Raw genomic sequence first — 21,275 nt, 5'->3', positions numbered from 1 at the left:
TATAACAAATGTACCGCTCTAGTGGGAGATGTGGATAATGCAGGAGGCTATGCATATGTTTGGGCAGGGAGTATATGGGAAATTTCTGTACTCTTAATTTTATTGTAAGCTTAATATTGCCCTAAAAAAATCTAAAAAAAAACCCATGCCATTATTTTATTAAAATTTGCATTTTAATCTTTTTTACTCATGATTTACACTTATTCTACAAATAATAAAAAAATCATTTACTATGTCAAAGCACTATTTTAGGTGTTGCTGAGCATCAACAACAAAATGTCCTGTACACAGGGAGTTTACATTTGAGTACACATGATTTTATTAGGTTGAAACTTGTGATTATTGGGTTGTGGTTTTGTGGCTTTATTTTATTTTATTTGCTAATTAGCTGACTTTATTTTTTCCTTTGTATTCTCGGCACTTTTTTATTTTTTAAATGTTTTATTTTTAAATAATCTAAAAGGTAACTTTCCATTTACACTTCTTACAACATATTGCCTACATTCTTCATCTTGTACAATACATCCTTGAGCCTATCTTACACCCAACAGTTTGTAATTCCCACACCCCCACCCTATTTTGCCCCTCTTAACTGCTAGTTTGCTATTTTTATTTGTGAGTCTGGTGCTTTTTTTTTATATTCACTACATTGCTGTATTTTTTATATTCCACGTATATGAGATATCATATAGTATTTGTCTTTCTCTGACTTCACTAAGCATAATACCCTTCTAAGTACATCCATCTTATTGCAAATGGCAAAATTTCATTAATTTTTATGGCCAAGTAGTATTCTGTTATATATATGTGTGTGTATATATCCCACATCTTTTGTATCTATTCATCTGTTGATGAATATTCAGGTTGTTTCCATGTCTTGGAAACTGTAAATAATGCTGTTATGAATAATGGAGTGCACGTATCTTTTAAAATTAGTGTTTTTGTTTTCTTTGGATTATATATATACCTAGGAACAGATTTGCTGGGTCTTATGATAATCCTAATTATTAGTTTTTTTGGAAAAACTATACTGTTTTCCACAGTGACTGCACTAATTTATAACACCACCAACAGTATACAAGGGTCCCCTTTTCCTCACATCCTTGCCAACATTTTTTTGTGTGGATTTTTTGATGATGGCTGTTCTGAAAGGTGTGAGGTGATATCTCACTGTGATTTTGATTTGCATTTCTCTGATGATTAGCTATGTTGAGCATCTTTTCATGTGCCTGTTGGCTATATGTATGTCTTCTTTGGAAAGATGTCTATTCAGGTTTTCTGTCCAGCTTTTAATTGAGTTGTTTTTGTTTGTTTGTTTGTTTTGATGTTGAGTTGTATGAGCCGTTTACATATTTTGAATATTAACCCTTTATCAGTCATATCATTTGCAAATATTCTCTACTATTTAGTAAGTTATCTTTTTGTTTTCTGGTTTTCTTTGCTGTGCAAAAGCTTTTAAGTTTAGTTTAGTCCTATTTGTTTATTGTTGTTTTTATTTCCTTTACTTTAGACACAGATGTCCCTCCCCATCCAAAATTTTTTTTTTCATTTATGTCAAAAAGTATTCTGCCTTTATTTTCCTCTAGGAGTTTTATAGTATCCAGTCTTATATTTAGGATTTTTTTTTAAAGTTTTATTGAAGTATAGTTGATTTAAAATATTGTGAGTTTCTGTTGTACAACAAAGTTATTCAGTTATACATGTACACATATTCTTTATTTAGATTTGTTTTCCATATAAATTATCACAGAATATTGGGTACAGTTCTCTGTGCCATACAGCAGGTCCCTATAGGCCAAACATTACATATAGAACCATGTGCATAAGCCAATCCCAAACCCGGAGCCATCCCTCCCCCACTGCCTGTCCCCTTTGGTAACCATCAGTTTGTTTTCAAAGTCTGTAAGTCTGTTTCTGTTCTGCAAATAAGTTCATTTGTATCCTTTTTTAAAGGCTACACATTTAAGTGATATATTTGTCTTCAACTGTCTAACTTCACTTAATATGAACATCTCTAGGTCCATCCATTTTGTGGCAAATGACATTATTTCATTCTTTTTTATGGCTAATATTCCATTGTATATATGTACCACATCTTCTTTATCCATTCCTCTGTCAATCAACATGTAGGTTGCTTCCATGTCTTGGCAATTATAATAGTGCTGCAGTGAGCATTGTGGTGCATGTATCTTTTCAAATTACGGCTTTCTCTGGTTAGATGCCCAGGAGTGGAATCACTGGATCATATAGTATTTATATTTTTAGTTTTCTGAGGAAATTCCATACCGTTTTGTGTAGTGGTTGTACCAATTTACATTCCCACCAACAGTGTAGGAGTGTTCCCTTTTCTCCACACCCTCTCCAGCATTTATTGTTTGTAGGTTTTTTGATGATGACTAGTCTGACTCATGTAAGGTAATACCTCATTGTAGTTTTGATTTTCACTTATCTAATAATTGATGATGTTGAGCATCTTTTTCATGTTTTTTTTTTTTAGCCATCTGTCTGTCTTCTTTGGACAAAGGTCTATTTATATCTTCTGCCCATTTTTGGATTGGGTTATAGATATTTTTTGATATGGAGCCTCATGAGCTTGAATATTTTGGAAACTAATCCCTTGTCAATTGCTCCATTTGTTAATATTTTTTCCCATTCTGTGGGTTGTCTATTTGTTTTATTTATGGTTTCCTTTGATGTGCAAAGCTTTTAACTTTGACTAGGCCCCATTTGTTTATTTTTGTTTATATTTTCATTACTCTAGGAGGTGGATCTGATCAGATATTAGCACAGTTTATGTCTGAGAATGTTCTGCTTATGTTTTCCTCTTAGAGTTTTATAGTATCATGTCTTATGTTTAGGTCTTTAATCCATTTTGAATTTGTTTTTGTGTATGGTGCTATGGAGTGTTCTAATTACATTCTTTTACCATGTAGCTGGCCAGTTTTCTCCAGCATCATATTGAAAAAAAAAACTGTCTTTTTGCCATTGTATATTCTTTCTCCTTTGTCATAGGTTGATCATAGATGCACGGGTTTATTTCTGGCTTTCTATACTATTCCATTGATCTACATTTCTGTTTTTGTGCCAGTACCATACAGTTTTGATGACTGTAGCTTGGTAGTATAGGCTGAAGTCAGGAAGCCTGATTCTTCCACCTCTATTTTTCCTTCTCAGGATTGCTATGTCTATTTGGGGTCTTTTGTATTTCCATATAGATTTTAAAATATTTTTTCTATTTCTGTGAAGAATGCCATTGATACTTTAATAGGGATTATATGGAATCTGTAGATTGCCTTGGGTGGTATAGTCATTTTGACAATATTGATTCTTCCAACCCACACATCTTTCCATATGTTGATCATCTTCAATTTCTTTCAACAGTTTCTAATAGTTTTCATAATATAGGTCTTTGCCTCCTTAGGTAGGTTTATTCCTAGATATTTTATTCTTTTTGACATAATAAATGGGATTGTTTTCTTAATTTATTTTTCTGATTCTTCATTGGTGCCATGTTGTAATGGAAGAGATTTCTGTGTATTAATTTTGTAACCTTCAACATTACTGAATTCATTTATGAACTCTAGTATTTTTCTGGTGGTATCTCTAGGATTTTCTATGTAGAGTATCATGTCATCTGCAAACAGTGATAGTTTTACTTCTTTTCCAATTGGGATCTCTTTTATTTATCTTTCTTCTCTGATTGCTGTAGCTAGGACTTTACAAGCTATGTTGAATAACAGTGGTAAGAATGGACATTCTTGTCTTGTTATTGATCTTAGCAGAAATTCTTTCAGTTTTCCACAATTGAGAATGATGTTGGCTCTGTGTTTGTCATATATGGTCTTTATTATGTTGAGATAAGTTTCCTATATGCCCAATTTCTGGAGGATTTTTATCATCAGTGTTAGATTTTGTCAAGAGCTTTTTCTACATCTATTGAGATAATCATATGGTTTTTATTCTTCAGCATGTTAATATGGTGTATCACACTGATTGATTGCTGATATTGAAAAAATCCTTGCATCCCTGTGATAAATCCCACTTGATCATGGTGTATGATCCTTTTAATGTATTGTTGGATTTGGTTTGCTGGTATTTTGTTGAGGATTTTTGCATCTATATTCATCAGTGATATTGGCCTATAATTTTTTTATGTGTGCTATATTTGCCTGGTTTTGGTATCAGGATGATGGTGACTTCATAGAATGAGTTTGAGATTATTATTTCATCTGCATTTTTTTAGAAGAGTTTCAGAAGGATAGGTGTTAACTCTTACCTAAATGTTTGATGGATTTTGACATCTAGTCCTTGACTTTTATTTGTTGGAAGTGTTTGTTTTTCCTTCTTTTTACAGCTTCACCTGTGGCATGTGGATGTTCAGAGGTTAGGGGTCAGATCAGAGCTGCAGTTTCAGTTCTATGCCACAGCAATACCAGATTTGAGCCATATCTGCTTGCAGCAACAGTGGCTCCTTAACCCACTGAGTGAGGCCAGAGATTGAACTTGAATCCTCACAGACACTATGTTGAGTTTTTAACCCATTGAAACACAATGGGAACTACTGTTGGAAATTTTTAAATCACATTTTCAATTTCAGTATTTTTGATTGGTCCATTCATCTTTTCTATTTATTCCTGGTTCAGTCTTGGAAGATTGTACTTTTCTAAGAATTCATCCATTTCTTCTAGGTTGTTCATTTATTAGCATAAAGATGCTTGTAGTAGTCTCTTATGACCTTATGTATTTCTGTGATATCTGTTGTAACTTCTTTTTCATTTATAATTATATTAATTTGAGCACTCTACCCCTTTTTTTTCTTGATAAGTCTGGTAAGGGTTTATCAATTTAGTTGATCACTTCAAAGAACTCTTATTTTCATCGATCTTTTCTATGGTTTTCTTCATCTCTACTTCATTTATTTCTGCTTTGATCTTTATGATTCTTTGCATCTGCTGACTTTGGATTTTGTCTGTTTTTCTTTCTCTAGTTGCTTTAGGTGTAAAGTTAGCTTGTTTGATATTTTTGTTGTTTCATGAGGTAGGCTTGTACTGCTATAAACTCCCTTCTTAGAACTGCCTTTGCTGCATTCCATAGGTTTTGTATTGTTGTGTCTTCACTGTCATTTGTCTCTAGGTATTTTTTTTAACTTGCACTTTGACTTCTTCAGTGATCCATTGGTTGTTTGGTATCATTTTGTTTATTCTCCACGTGTTTGTGGGTTTTTCAGTTTTTTCTTGTCATTAATTTCTAGTCTTCTAGCATTGTGGTTGGAAAAGATGCTTGATATGAATTCAATTTTCTTAAATCTACAGAGGCTTGATTTGTGGTCCAGAATGTGATCTATTCTGGAGACTGTTCCATGTGTGCTTGAGAAGAATGTGTATTCTGCTGATTTTGGATTGAATATTCTACAAATATCAATTAAGTCCATCTGGTATAATGCATCTTTTAAGGCCTGTGTTTCCTTGTTGATTTTTAGCCTGGATGATCTGTTCATTGCTGTAAGTGGGATATTAAATTCTCCCATTATTATTTTTTTATTGTCAATTTCTCCTTTTATGGCTGTTAGCATTTGCCCTATATATTGAGGTTCTCCTATGTTGGGTATATGTATGTGTGTGTGTGTGTATATATATATATATATATATTTGCAATTTTTATATCTTCTTGGATTGATCCTTTGATCGTTATGTAATATCCTTCATTGTCTCTTGTAAGCATATTTATTTAAAAGTGCATTTTGTCTGATATGAGTTTTGTCACTCCAACTTTCTTTTGGTTTCCATTGGCATGGTATATCATTTTATATCCTCGTACTTACAGTCTGTGTGTGTCCCTAGAACTAAAGTGGGTCTTTTTTAGACAGTGTGTATAGGTCTTGTTTTTGTATCCACTCAGCCATTCTATGTCTTTGTCTAAGTTAATTATTCATAAGTATGTTCTTATTGTTATTTTTTCAGTTGTTTTGGATTTGCTTTCACTAATCTTTTTTCTTTTCTTCCTCATTTGTTCTCTTCCCTTGTTGTTCCATGACTATCTTTAGTGTTGTGCTTGGATTGCTTTTTCTTATTTGTATGTGTATCTAATTGTATATTTTTGGTTTACAGATACCATGAGCTGTTGACACAGGAGTCTGTTTTTTACAAGATTGTTTTAATTTGCTAGTCTCTTAATTTCAAATGCATTTCCAATATCCTGCATTTGTATTCCTCTCTTCTCACAATTGCTGGTTTTGATATCATATTTGTGTATGAATGATTTCCTACCTTTACTGTATGTTTGCCTATACAGATGAACCATCTCATTTGTAATTTTCTTTTTTTCCTATTGTTACCTTTTCTTTTCCACCTAGATTCCTTTAGCATTTGTTGTAAAGCTGGTTTGGTGGTGCTTATTTCTCTTAGTTTTTACTTGTCTGTAATGTTTTTGATTTCTCTGTCTAATGTAAATGAACATTTTGCTGGGGAAAGTATTATTGGCTTTGTTTTTCGTCACTTAAATATACCATGCCATTCTCCCTAGCCTGCAGAGTTTCTGCCAAAAAATCAGCTGATAACCTTATTGAGGTTTCCTTGTATGATATTTGATGCTTTTCCCTAGCTGCTTTCAATATTTTCTCTTTGTCTTTAACTTTAGTCAGTTTGATAAATATTGGCTTGGGTTGTTCCTCCGGGGGTTTATTCTATATGAGACTCATTGTGCTTCCTAAACTTGAATGAGTGATTCCTATGTTAGGGAAGCTTTCAACTATTATCTCTTCAAATACTTTTTCTGACTCTTTCTCTCTTCTCCATCTGGCACACTTATAATGCAAATTTTGGTACATTTAAAGTTGTCCCAGAATTTTCTTAGACTGTCCTAATTTATGGTCTTTTTTTTTCTTTATTCTGTTCTGTGCCAGTGATTTTCACCAGTCTGTCTTCCATCTCAGTTATTTGTTCTTCTGCCTCCTATATTTTGCTATTGGTCTCTTCTAGTGAATTTTATTTTATTTTTTTCTTCTAGTGAATTTTAAATTATGATTATTATGTTGTTCATCTCTGCTTATTTTTTCTTTAAATATTCTTTTCTTTGTTAAACATTTCTGATAATTTCTTGACCTTTGCTTCCAGTTTTTTTCCAAGATCTTGTATTATCCTTACCATCACTAAAGTCTTTTTCATTTAGGTTACTCATCTCACTTTACTTAGTTGTTCTTCTGGGGTTTTGTCTTATTCCTTCGTCTGGAGCACATTTCTTTGCAATTTCATTTTGTCCAGCATTCTGAGTTTGTGGTCTCCTTTCTGTAGGTTGCAAGATTGTGGCCTCTTTTGTTTCTGATGTATTCTCCCTGGTGGGTGAATTTGACACAGAAGCTTGTGTCAGGCTTTCTGATGTGAGGGACTGTGTTTGCTCACTGGTAGGTGGAGCTGAGTCTTATCCTTCTGGTAGGTAGGCTGTGTCCCTGAGTTTGATTAGAGGTGGATCTGTGCCTAGAAGAAATTTAGGCATCATGTATGTATGCTGATGGGTGGGGCTTTATTCCCTCTTTGTTTGTTGTTATCCCTGAGCTTCTCAGCACTGGTGGTGGCCTGCTGCTGGGTGGGGCCAGATATTTTTCAAAATAGCAGACTTCAGGGGCGCTTATGTCAATAATTAGTCTCTGGAACTTCTGCCTCCACTGTCTCGACCCCACAGTGAGATACAGTTGACTCCTTCCTCCCCAGGAGACTCTCCAAGACCCACAGGTAGGTCTGGTATAGATTGTTATTGAGTCCTTTCTTTGCCCTGGGACCGAGTGTACATGAAGATGTGTGCACATTCCAAGAGTTGAGTCTCTGTTTATGCCAGTCCTGTGTAGGTCCTGTGCTCAAGCCCCACTGGCCTTCAGTGCTGAATACTCTGAGGGATCCTCTTTCCAATGTCAGACCCCCAGGCTGGGAAACCTGACATGGGGTTCAGAAATCTCACTCCCATGGGAAATCCTTTGTGATAAAATTTTCCCATTTGTTAGTCATCCACTTGGCAGGTATGGGATTGCTTATATTGTGAAAGCATCCCTCGTACCATCTCATTGTGACCTCTGCTTTGTCTTTAGGTGTAGGATATCTTTTTTTGTTAGGTTCCAGTCTATTTTGGTGATAGTTGTTTGGCAGTTAGTTGTGATTTTGGTGTTTTTGTGAGAGAAGGTGAGGTTGAGTCCTTCTACTCTGCCATCTTGTCAGAGCCAATCCTACATTTAAATCTTTTAATCCACTTTGAGTTTATTTTTGTATGTGTTGTTAGAACATTCTAATGTCATTCTTGTACATATTGCTGTCCAATTTTCCCAGCACCACTTATTGAAGAGACTGTCTTCCTATCTTTTCTCCATTGTATATGCCTGCTTCCTTTGTCATAAATTAATTGACCAAAAGTGTTTGGGTTTATTTCAGGGCTTTTTATCCCTTTCCATTGGTAGATGTGTCTGTTTTTGTGCCATGTCATACAGTTTTAGTTACTTTAGCTTTGTAGTATAGTCTGAAACCAGGGAACATGATTCCTCCAGCTCTGTTCTTCTTTATCAAGATTGTTTTGGCCATTCAGGCTCTTTGGTGTTTCCACAAATTAAAAACTTTTTCATTCTACTACTGTGAAAAATGCCACTGTTAAGTTGACAGGAAATGCATTTAATTGGTGCATTGCCTTGTGTGGTATTGTCATGTTAACAATATTTATTCTTCCAATCCAAGATCTTATTATATCTTACCATTTTTGTGTGTGTTGTCTTTGATTTCTTTCATCACTGTCAGTTTTCAGAGTATAGGTCTTTTGACTCTTTTGGTAGGCTTATTCCTAAGTATTTTATTCTTTTTGATGTGATGGTAAATGTGATTTTTTTCCTTAATTTCTTTTTCTGATATTTTGTCATTAGTGTACATAAATGCAGTGGGCTTTCTATATTTTAATTTTATATGTAAGTTTACCAAATTCACTGATAAACTCTAGTAGTTTTTAGGTGGCCTCTTCGGATTTTCTGCGTATAGTATCGTGTCGTCAGTCACAATCGCACTTTTACCTCTTCTTTTCCAATTTGGATCCCATTTATTTCTTTTTCTTTTCTGATTGTCATTGCTAAGGCTTCATACATTTTTCTGAAGAAAAGTAACAAGAGTGGGTATCCTTGTTTTGTTCCTTATATGAGTGGGAATTCTTTTAGCTTTTCACTGTCAAGTACAATGTTAGCTATGGGTTTTATTAGCCTTTATTTTGTTAATATACAGTCTTTATTATGTTGAGGTGTGTTCCCTATATGCCCACTTTCTGGAGAATTTTTATCATAGATGTTGAATTTTATCAAAAGCTTTTTCTTCATCTATTGAAGTGATCATATGATTCTTATTCTTTGGTTTGTGAATATGGTGTATCACAATGACTGATTTACAGATATTGAAAAACCTGTACATCCTTGGGATAAATACTACTTGATCAAAGTGTATGATCCTTTAAATGTATTGTTGGATTCAGTTTGCTAGTTATTTTGTTGAGAATTTTTTCATCTATATTCATCAGTAACATTGGCCTGTAATTTTCTTTTTTTCTTTTTTTGTGGTAGGTATCTTTGGTTTTGGTGTCAGGGTGATGGTGACCTCAGAGATGAGTTTGAAAGTGTTTTTGCCTCTGAAAGTTTTTGGAATAGTTTCAGAAGAGTAGGTGTTAACTCTTCTCCAAATGTTTGGTAGAATTCACCTGTGAAGCCATCTGGCTCTCACTTTTTTTGCTGGGAGTTTTAAAATTACTGATTCAGTGTCATAAGTGATTTGCTCATATTTTCTATTTCTTCTTGGTTCATTGTGGGCAGATTGTATTCTTATAAAAAATTTGTCCATCTGTTCTAAGTTGTCTATTTTATTGGCATATAGTTGCTTGTAGTAGACTCTTAACGATCTTTTGTATTTTTCCGGTGTTGGTTATATCTTCTCCTTTTTCACTTCAGATTTTATTAATTTTATAGATTATAAACAGTTGAATAAGGATTTGTTCAAATTGTAATTTATCACAACTTTGAAGTAGAAGAGTGGACTCTTCCATTCACATTTATAAAATATTTTAATTTATTAACTAAAGCATAAGTCATAGATCTAAATATTGAGATACATATGAGTGGCCTTTGTGTTTTTGAGCAGGGTCTTATAATACTAAGCATTGTGGACTCACACATGATAAATTTGTAATTATTTATTCTATCCATTGATACCCACATTCTAAGATCCTCTGATAAAACTATATCCTTTCTCAACATAATTTTAGTTTCTAAAATACTACACTATGAAATATTTTCTTGACATATATGAACAATATAACACTCCTGACAACTTAGAGAAGTTTAAATGCAAAACTGTATTGCATTTAAAGGAAACAAAATGATAAAAATGACATTATTAAAAGATAAAATTTGGCTTCCTTAAAGTAAAGTTTTATTCTAGAATCAGGACCAGTTCTTGACGGTGTTATACCAGAGTCCAGTTCTAACAAATTGGTTTCTCATATTCATGGCCAAGAGCATACACTCTGGAGTTGTCCAGCTCTGGTTAGAATATTGGCTCTGTCATTTTCAGTATGAGTCCAGTGGAGAGTCATTTAGCATTATTGTGCTTCAGTTTCCCCAGATGTAAAGTGGAGATAATGCTAGTTCTTATGTTAAAGGTTTCTTATGAAGATTAAACAAATGTATATATAAAGTTCTTAGAATGATGCTTGGCACCTATAAGTGCTATCTGTTTAACTCTTGTTATTAGTATAAATTAACACAGGATGAAATTTTGTTTTTGTTATAGGCTGGATTTTCTGTCCTGCCCCCTGATGGGCTCCACCTCACAGGCCTGTAAGCCTTGTACTTGCCCAAGCATGAGACTTAACAAAGAGCTCAGAGTCAGAGACATCAATGGTTTATTGTATAGGGAATCTTACAAGCCTGAAGCTGAATGTCCTGTAGCTACATCCCACCATGTACAGTAGGAAGGACATGGTAGCAGTCTTTACTACTCTGTGGTGAAGGAGACTACCATGTACTGGGGAGTACTGTCATCAGGCTGGCTCATCAGTTACCAAGGAAACTGATGGGGCAGAGAGCAGTTGCTGGGGCAGAGAGCAAGCATGTAGGCAGTTACTGATTAAGAGGATTGGATAGCCATATGAGTGAAGCAGGGATTGTTCCAGCAGAGAATGTACAGAGAGCAAAGGGGAGCTAACTTAAATGGCCTAACCCTTAAAATCACATGCTGAAACCTGATCCTCAGTGGGGTAGTATTTAGAAGTGACTCTAGAAGAGGTGATTAGATTGTGAGGGTAGAATCCTCATGAATGGAATTAGTGCTCTTATTAAGGATGCCAGATAGCTCCCTTGCTTCTTCCATCTTATAAGGACATGGTGAGAAGATGGCCATCTATGAGTCAGAAAGTGGTATCACCACACCCTAAATCTGCTGGCACCTAGATCTTGGAATCCCAGCCTCTAGAACCTTGAGAAATAAATTTATAAGCCACTCCATGTATGGCATTTTTGTTATAGAAGCCTGAGTGGACTAAGACGTTATCACAAAGGATTGATTTCTATCAAATATGTTGTCCTCTTCCGTGCCTTTTCCTCTTCACATTGGTAGGTTAACAAAGAAAAATTAAACTTATTTCTGAAAAAAATTTAAATTCCCTAGAGTAGATTCCTGTTGTTCACTAAAAGTTTAGGTAACAAAGGATTTTGGTTTTAGTCTCAGCTTTTATTCTTCTTCTCTATTAAACCAGATAACTTGTCTTAGCTTCAGTTTGCCAATCTCTAAAATAGAAGGAATCCTGATGTTTAGTTTTATATAAATACTGGAGTTCTTGTCATGAGTGGTTAATATGAATACATAAATATAAGATGATATTATATGTCTTGATAATACATATTATTTTTCTCAAAATGCCTTCAAAATGGCAACTGAAGAAGTTAACACACCATAGAAAATATCTCCTTTCAATATCTTATGAAGTGATTGTATGGGGGGAAAAATCAAGATTAGATTTGCATTCTTTTTTTAAATTTAAGTATTTTTGATGTGTTAATTTTTGTTGTACAGAAAACTGATTCAGCTATGCATATAGATACACACTCCATTTTTAAGTATTCTTTCCATTATGGTTTATTATATGACATTGGATATAGTTCTCTGCACTATACAGTAGGATCTTGATCTTTACCCTTCTGTGTATTATATGGCTTACATTTGCAAACCCCAACCTTCCACTACATCCCTTCTCCAAATCCCTCCCCCTTGGCAACCACAAGTTTGTTCTCTATGTCTGTGAGTCTGTTTTTTTAAATAGGTTCATTTGTGTCATATTTTAGATTCTACATATAAGTGATATTATATGGTATTTGCCTTTCTCTTTCTGACTTAACTTAGTAGGAGAATCTCTAGGTCCATTCATGTTGCTGCAAGTGGCATTATTTCATTATTTTTATGGCTGAGTAATTTTCCTGTGTGTGTGTGTGTGTGTGTACTGTATCTCACATCTTCTATATCCATTCATCTGTTGATGAACATTTAGGCTGTTTAAACGTGTTGACTATTATGAATAGTCCTTCAGTAAATATAGGGTTGCATGTATCTTTTTGAATTATAGTTTTGTCTGTATATATACCCAGGAGTGGGTTTGCCGGATCATATGGTAACTCTATCCTTAATTTTCTGAGGAACACACATACTGTTTTCCATACCAATTTACATTCTTTCCAATATTGTAGAAGGGTTCCCTTTTCTCCACCTGTGCCCCCATACTTGTTATTTGTAGACTTTTTGATGATGGCCATTCTGACTGCTGTGTGGTAGTACCTCACTGCAGTTTTGATTTGCATTTCTGTAATAATTAGCAATGATGAGCATCTTTTCACGTGCCTATTGGCCATCTGTATCTCTTCTTGGGAGACATGTCTATTTAGGTCTACTGCCCATTTTTTGATTGGGTTGTTTGGTTTTTTGCTGTTGAATTACATAGGTTGTTTTTATATTTTGGAAATTAAGCCCTTGTTGCATATCATTTGCAAATATTTTTTTCCAGTCCGTAGGTTGTCTTTTCATTTTGTTTAGTTTTCCTTTGCTGTGCAAAAGTTTGTAACTTTGATTAGGTATTTCTATTGCCTTCAGAGACTGACCTAAGAAAACATTGGTATGATTTATGTCAGAGAATGTTTTACCTAGATTCTCTTCTAGGAGATTTGTGGTGTCATGTTTTATGTTTAAGTCTTTAAGCCATTTTTAGTTTATTTTTTGCAGAATGAAAGGATGAGCTCTAACTTCACTGATACACATGTGGCTGTCTAACTTTCCCATACTGCTTGCTAAAGAGACTTTTTCCCACTGTATATTCTTGTCTCCTTTGTCAAAGATTAATTGACCTTAGGTGCGTAGGGTTTATTTCTGGGCTTTCTATTCTGTTGCATTCATCCGTTTGTCTATTTTTGTGCTAATACTATGCTGTTTTGATTGCTGTAACTTTGTAACATTATCTGAAATCAGGAAGGGTTACTCCTCCTGCTTTGTTCTTTTTTTGCAGGATTGCTTTGGCAATTCTGGGCCTTTTATGGTTCCATTTAAATTTTAGTATTATTTGTCTAGTTCTGTGGAAAATGTCATGGATAATTTGATAGGGATCACATTAAGTCTATAGATCGCTTTGGCCATTTTAACAGTATGAATTCTTGCAATCCAAGAGAATAGGATATTTTTCCATTTATTTAAATCATCTTTAATTTCCTTTATTAATGTTTTATAGTTCTCCCAGTGTATAAGTCTTTTGCCTCCTTAGTCAGGTATACTCCTAAATATTTTATTTGGGGGTGGGTGCCACCTTAAAAGATTTTTTTTACATTCTCTTTCTCATACTTCATTGGTAGTGTATAGAAATGTGACTGACTTATTTAGGTTAATCTTGTATTCTGCTAATTTGCTGAATTCATTCATCAGTTCAAGAAGTTTTTGTGTGGAATCTTTAGGGTTTTATATATAGTATCTTGTTATCTGCATATAATGACATATTACATCTTCCATTTCAATTTGGATATCCTTTATTTATCTTGTCTGGTTGCTGTGGCTAGGACTTCCAATAACATGTTGAATAGAAGAGGTGAGAATCAGCATCCTTGCCTTGTTCTGAATTTTAGCGAAAATGCTTTCACGGTTTAGTATTATAATGGCTGCGGGTTTGTCATAGATAGCTTTATTTTGTTGGGATGTGTTCCGTCTATACCCACTTTGCTGAGTTTTTTTTTGTTTTATCGTGAATGGATGTTGAATTTTGTTAAATGCTTTTTCTGCATCTACTTAGATGATCATGTGGCTTTTGGCTTTTGTTTAGGTGGTGTATCACATTGATTGATTTCTGTATATTGAACAATCCCTGTGAACTTGGGATGAATCCTACTTGGTTATGGTGTATGATCTTTTTAATGTGTTACTGAATTTGGTTTGCTAATACTTGAGAATTTTTATATCTGTATGCGTCAGAGATATTGGCCTGTAACTTTTCTTTTTGGGGGTGTCTTCGTCTGGTTTTGATATAGGTTGATAGTGGCTTCATAGAATGTCTTTTGGAGTATTCCTTCCTCTTCAATTTTTTGGAAGTGTTTGAGAAGGATTAGTATAGGTTCTTCCTTGTATGTTTGGTAGAATTCACCTGTGAGGCCATCTGAGCCTAGGTTTTTGTTTATAAGGAATTTTTGTATTACAGATTCTATTTCATTTCCAGTGGTCAGTCTTTTTCTTCTTGATTCAAGTTGGGTGTGATGTGTGTTTTTGAAAGTTGTCCATTTCTTCTAGTTTGTCGAGTTTGTTGGTATATAATTGTTCATAGTATTTTCTTAATTTTTTTTGTATTTCTATCATATTGGTCATTATGTCTCCTTTTTCATTTCTTTTATTATTTGAGTTCTTTCTCCTTCTTCTTGGTGGGCCTTGCCAGAGATTTGTCAATCTTGTTTATCCTTTCAAAGAACCAGCTCTTGATTTTATTGATTTTTTTTCTATAGTTTTTTAAATCTCTACTTTATTTATTTCCTCACTGATATTTATGATTTCCTTATTCTTGCTGACTTTAGATTTTATTTGTTTTTATTTTTCTAATTTCTTTAAGTGGTAGGTTAAGTTGTTTATTTGAGATTTTCTTGTTGTTTTTTTTTTTTTCCTGAGGAAGGCTGTGTCACTGTGAACTTCCATCTGAGAACTGCTTTTGCTCCATCCCATAGATTTTTTTAACTTAAAGTATAGATGATTTACATGATTGTGTCAATTTCTTCTCTACAGCGAGGGGCCAAGTCATAAATACATATACATTCTTTTTCTCATACTACCTTCCATTCTATCCCAAGTGATTTGATATTGTTCCCTGTACTGCACAGCAGGACCTTGTTGCTTATCCATTCTAAATGTAATAATTTCCATCTACCAACCCCAAACTCCCATCTGTACCACTCCCTCCCCTCTCCCCCATATTATTGTGTTTTTGTTGTCATTTGTCTCAATGTATTTTTAAATTTCATTTATGATTTCATCATTGATCCATTCCTTTAGTAGCATGTTGTTTAGCCTTCCTGCAATGCTTTTTTTTTTTTTTTTTTTTTTCTCTTTTTCCATGGTCAATTTCTAGTTTCATGCTTTTGTGGTCAGAAAAGATGCTTGAGATAATTTCTATATTCTTAAATTTGTTGAGGCTTGTCTTATGCCCTGATTGTGATCAATCCTAGAGAATGTTCCATGTGCAATTGAAAAGCATGTGTATTCTGATTTTTTGAGATATAATATCTTGAAATATCAATCAAATGCAGTTGTTCTATTGTATTATTTAGGGTCTCTGTTACCTTATTTGTTTTATGTCTAGAAAAACTGTCCATTAATGTGAGTGGGGTATTAAAGTCTGCTACTATTATTGTATTCTTGTCCTGTCAGTTTCTCCCTTTATGTCTGCTAGTGTTGTTTTTATATATTTGGGTACTCCTATATTAGGTCCATATATATTAACAATTGTAAAAATCTGTTTCTTGTATTGTTCCTGTTATCATTATATGGTGTCCTTCTTCATCTTTGTTTATAGATTTTGTTTTGAAGTCTATTTAGTCTGATGTGAGTATTGCAGCCCACACTTTCTTGTTATTTCTGTTTGCATGAGATATCTTACTCCACTCCTCACTTTGTATTTATGGGTGTGTGTCTTTTGCCCTAAAGTAGGTGTTCTGTAGGCAGCATATTTTAGGCTCCTGTTTTGTTTCTTTTTTAAATCCATTCTGTCACTCTGTGTCTTTTGGTTGGAGCATTTAATCCATTGACATTTGAAGCAATTATTGACAGATATGTGTTTATTGACATTTTAAACCCTGTTTTCCTGCTGACTTTATACTTCTTCTTTGTCCCATTATTTTCCTATTTTTCCTTTTCTGGTTTGATGATTTTCTTTTATGTTATTCTTATGTTCTCTTCTTTTTTGTTTTTGTGAATCTATTGTATGCCTTTGATTTGCGATTACCCTATTTTTAAGTGTGTTAACCCCTTCCTATTTTTGATTCCCTAGACTGATAGTCATATAAAATCAAACATATTCTAGGGGGAGAAAAATCTACATTTTCATACTCTCCTCCACCACATTTTGTGATTTTGATGTTATTTCTCTTTTATTGTTCATTGTGGTTATATCACTTACTATGAAATCTTTTGATTTAGTTTTGTTGAGGCTTGCCTCATGCCCTAACATGTGGTCAATCTGTGTATTGGCTTATTTAGGTGATTTATGTTCCAACTGCAGTTTTCTTTCTTATAGTTTCTTCCTAATTTTCTATTTAAAGCGGACATTTCAATATATCATTTAAGATAGGTTTAGTATTGCTGTATTCTTTAAGTTTTTGCTTGTTTGAGAACTTCTTTATCTCTGCTGCGATTCTGAATGATAGATGGATAGCTGGATAGAGCACCCTAGGTTGCATATTTTCCCATTTCAGAACTTAGCATATATCTTGCCACTCCTTTCTGGCCTGTAACATTTCTCTAGAGAAATTATCTGCTAGCCTTATAGGGGTTCCATTGTAATTAACTCTTTGTTTTTCTCTTACTGCCTTTCAAATCCTATTTTTATCTTTAACTTTTTCCATTTTTATTATAATATGTCTTGCATAGGTCTGTTTGGGTTTATCTTGTTTGGGATCCTCTGTGCTTTCTATATCTGGATATCTGTTTCCTTCTTTAGTTTTGGGAAGTTTTCAGACATAATTTCCTCAAATATATTTTTGATCTTCTTTGCTCTTTCTTCCCCTTCTTGAATCCCTATTATGCATAAGCAGACACACTTTATGTTATTCCATAGGTCTCTCATATTGCTTACATTTTTTTCTCTTTTTTCTTTTTTGTCTTTTTAGGGCCACAGCCACAGCACATGGAGATTCCCAGGCTAGGGGTCGAATCAAAGCTGTAGCTTCTAGCCTATGCCACAGCCACAGCAACACAGGATCTGAGCTGCATCTGCAACCCACACCATAGCTCATGGCAATGCTGGATCCTTAACCCACTGAACAAAGCCAGGGATTTAACCTGTGTCCTCATGGATACTAGTTCAGTTTGTTAACCACTGAGCCACGACAAGAACTCCTCATTTATTTCTTTTTCATTTGGCTTTCTGTCTGCTGTCCTGATTGGGCTATTTACATTATTCTATCTTCCAGGTCACTTATTCATTATTCTGCATTATTGTCTGATTTTCATTGCCTTTAGCTCAGTTTTCCTCACAGCAAATCAGTTTTCTAATTTTTCTTGCTTATTCTTTATAGTTTCTAGTTTTTTATAGTACCCTGTATTTCTGTCAGCCTTTTTTAGTTCCTTCAATATTTTGATTTTTTTTCCTTTTTGAAATCAGTGTCTGTCAGACTAAAGAAGTCTGTTTCATTGTTCTTTCAGGGGAACTTTCTTGGCTATTTAACTGGGAGTAGTTCCTCTGCTTCTTCATTTTGTTTGTAATTTTTTGTATTCTGTGAGTTTAGGAGAAACAGTTGTCCACTATGATCTTGGAGGGCTATTTATACATGTGAGCATCTCTATGTATTTTGTGAAGGTTAAATATTTTTGGTGTGGAGTTCCAGTTGTGGCGCAGTGGTTAACGAATCCGACTAGGAACCATGAGGTTGTGGGTTCGGTCCCTGCCCTTGCTCAGTGGGTTAACGATCCGTGAGCTGTGGTGTAGGTTGCAGACGCGGCTCAGATCCCGTGTTGCTATGGCCCTGGCGTAGGCCGGTGGCTACAGCTCCGATTCAACCCCTAGCCTGGGAACCTCCATATGCCGCGGGAGCGGCCCAAGAAATAGCAACAACAACAACAACAACAAAAAGACAAAAGACAAAAAAAAAAAATATTTTTGGTGTGAGGGCTGTTTTTACTATTGATGCTTGTTATATCTTGCTTCATTGTGTGTTGGTCATTATCCCCTTGATAGTAGGTATGAAGATGCAGTGGCTAGTGTCCAGTCCTGGGTTGTCAGTGGTGGCGGTGGCCCACCTGTGCCTCTAGAGTGCCAGATGGGAGTGGAAGTGTGTCATGAACACTCCTGGAGTCCAGGAGTTTGGGGGTGGTGGCTTTCAACCTGCCCCTAAAGCCCGGGAGGGTAGGGACAACAGCTCCCTATGCTTCTGAAGCCGTGAGGCAGCTTGCAACTGCTCATATAAATGGTGTTCTGCATGCACAGGGAACAAAGCTGTAATGCTCAAGGCTGTCACTCTCCTTGAGCATCTCCAAGCAATGGGAGCCAGCCTATAAGGCAGGATGGGCATCCTCTGATTATGTCCTCAGATGATGGTTGCACTGGACTCCAGTCCCTTTGGAACATTTCTGCATAGCCAACTTCAGTCCTCTCCCTGGTCTGACCTCCAAATGCTAAGCTTCAGCCCCACCTGTACCAGCAGACTTGTATCTCAGGCTGGGGAGTGAAGAGCAGGGCACTGACCATCTTTGCAGGTCTCTCTCCATTCTGGCTGCTGTAAACTGATTACTTTACTCTTCTCCAAGGCTTTAAAATTCCCCCTCTATCCAGGCTGATCTCCCTGATGGTGAGGGGATTTCGCAGGGTGCAGGAACTTTTTCTTACACAGATACCTCCTAGGAGCACTAGTCCTATCCTGATTCCTTTCTCAATTTTTAGTTTTTAAAATTTTTTTCTTTTGTCATATCCAGTTAACATGGAGGTATTTTTGATCTTTCAGAAGTGTGAGGTCTTCTGGCAGCATTCAGTAGATTTTCTGTGAGAATTGTTGCACATGGAGATGTAGTTTTGTTGTATTTGTGGGAGGAGGTGAGCTTCTTGTCCTACTATTCTGCCATCTTGGAAGCCTTTCGAGTTTACATTTTCTAAGTGTTGACATGTAGTGTGCTTTTACTATTTAGGTAAGATTTCTGAGAATTAGCTAATACTGCTGAAGTAGTCAAGTTTTCCTTCCATGTGCCACCCATCAAGGTCAAGCCATGTTCATTTTAGGGAGACCATATTTTCTACCAGAGAATGTTACTTTATTTTATAAACCAAGAGAATACTAGTAATACTGGCAATGATAATAAAAAATAGCTATACTATTGGGAGTTCCTGTTGTGGCTCAGTGGTAATGAAGCCAACTAGTATCCATGAGGATGTGGGTTTGATCCCTGACCTTGCTCAGCACGGTTAATGATCTAGCATTTCCATGAGCTGTGGTGTAGGCATCTGGGGTTTCTGTGGCTGTGTTTTGGGCTACAAATTGCAGCTCCAATTAGACCCCTAGACTGGGAACCTCCACATGCTGCAGGTGCAGACCAAAAAATCCAAAAAAAGCTATGATATTAATAGCCAACATTCATATACAACTTTCTGTGTCAAGCACTATTCTGAGCATTTTACATCATCTTACATGTATTTGGGCCACTAGACAAAAAGTCTAATTAACAAAAAGTTGTGGTCTTCCACTGTCTTGATTGACATTACAATTGAATTGAATTGACATTATTAATTCATGAAATGAATATTTATAGAGGGCCTAACATGAGAAAGACTTCTGTTTTGGAAGTTGAAACAAGATATTCCCACTGTGCCTCACACCCCAGTTATTTTCAGTTCTGTGAAAGAATAGGCTGCTTTATTCCTTAGTCTTTCACAACTTCTCATCTACAAATTGATTTGTTCTATTTCTCTGCATCCTTTTACTCCTACTCTTTCCCCTGCATATCTAGGACTTTTACATAGTAAATACACTACCTTATACTCACAAACTCTCCAGAGAGTACTTTCTTCTTTTCCAAGTTTAACTGAAGTTGACTCACTTTTAGGTCTAATCTTGCTCTGTAGCCACCCAGGGTGTAGATGTTCATACAGGTATAGGCTACAAATCACAAGGATAATTCTGTGAGTGTAGGATCACCAATTTTCTTAGCATTCTATTTACCTTACTACATCTTTATTTTTAAAAATCCGTCTTCATTTGGAGATCGTATCTTCTGGTTCAACTCAACACAAACTGTTTTTTTTTTAACAAAACCAGGTAACTTAATAGACACAAATGACATTTTATATTTATATATATTCAGAAATAAAATTACAAAGGATATCCAATTAAATAATTTTTCTTTAGAAAAATATCTTAGAACTGAATACAATGTATAGTAGTATAGTCAGAAGACGATATCAATAAACATTCAGAAGACCATTCCAAAGAGAAAACAACTCACATGTTTCATAAGTGGAATTTTTATCCTGAAATTCTTTTAATATTTTTGAAAGTTCCTTGCTTAACTAAAAGTAATTCATTTAAAATACAGTCAATAAGTATTAAAAGATTAACAAACCCAAGGTTATATTAAGGGTCACTCACTAGAAGAATAAATGATAGGTACATGGACTCTTGCTAACAAATGCGTGTGGCAAGTAGCAGAATAATGAGAATGTTTTCTCCTAGTGGTAGGTAAATGAATAAATCCTAACCATGTTCATTTTTGTTAGGTTTTCCCTCTATGAGTGCAGAATCAGCACACGGTTCTGTACAGTAATGGAGAACAGCATTAACATCCCTATATCGAGCAGATGACTATCCCCTTGGGAGTTTTCTTGCAGTCACAGCAGCAGCAACTTCTAAGCTTCAGACAATGATTTTTAAAAAAGAGAGAAGGTAAATACTAGCTCCAGAAAAGTACTTTAAATTTCCTCCAGCAATTTTAATTTCTGAGTTCCAAATGCCTTTAACAACCTTATTTTGATTATCTTGACTTAATACAATTTATTGAAAA

General features: G+C 35.0%; 1 protein-coding gene and 1 long non-coding RNA gene across 5 annotated transcripts in view; one reads left to right on the top strand and one right to left on the bottom strand.

Annotated features, from left to right (window-relative positions):
* The window catches only part of LOC102165929, a 159,633-nt gene that overhangs the window by 91,887 nt on the left and 46,471 nt on the right, over positions 1-21,275 (top strand). The window lies entirely within an intron of this gene.
* LOC102166013 overlaps positions 19,745-21,275 on the bottom strand; it is a 175,865-nt gene continuing 174,334 nt past the window's right edge. Inside the window, exon 4 of the mRNA XM_021091908.1 lies at positions 19,745-20,374. Within this exon, the coding sequence (XP_020947567.1) occupies positions 20,247-20,374 (128 nt within the window). The 3' untranslated portion in view covers positions 19,745-20,246. The remainder of the gene's footprint in view (positions 20,375-21,275) is intronic.

The sequence above is a fragment of the Sus scrofa genome, chromosome 5, assembly GCF_000003025.6.
Source record: "Sus scrofa isolate TJ Tabasco breed Duroc chromosome 5, Sscrofa11.1, whole genome shotgun sequence".
Taxonomy (NCBI): domain Eukaryota; kingdom Metazoa; phylum Chordata; class Mammalia; order Artiodactyla; family Suidae; genus Sus; species Sus scrofa.
This window is presented reverse-complemented; position numbering and strand designations above follow the sequence as displayed.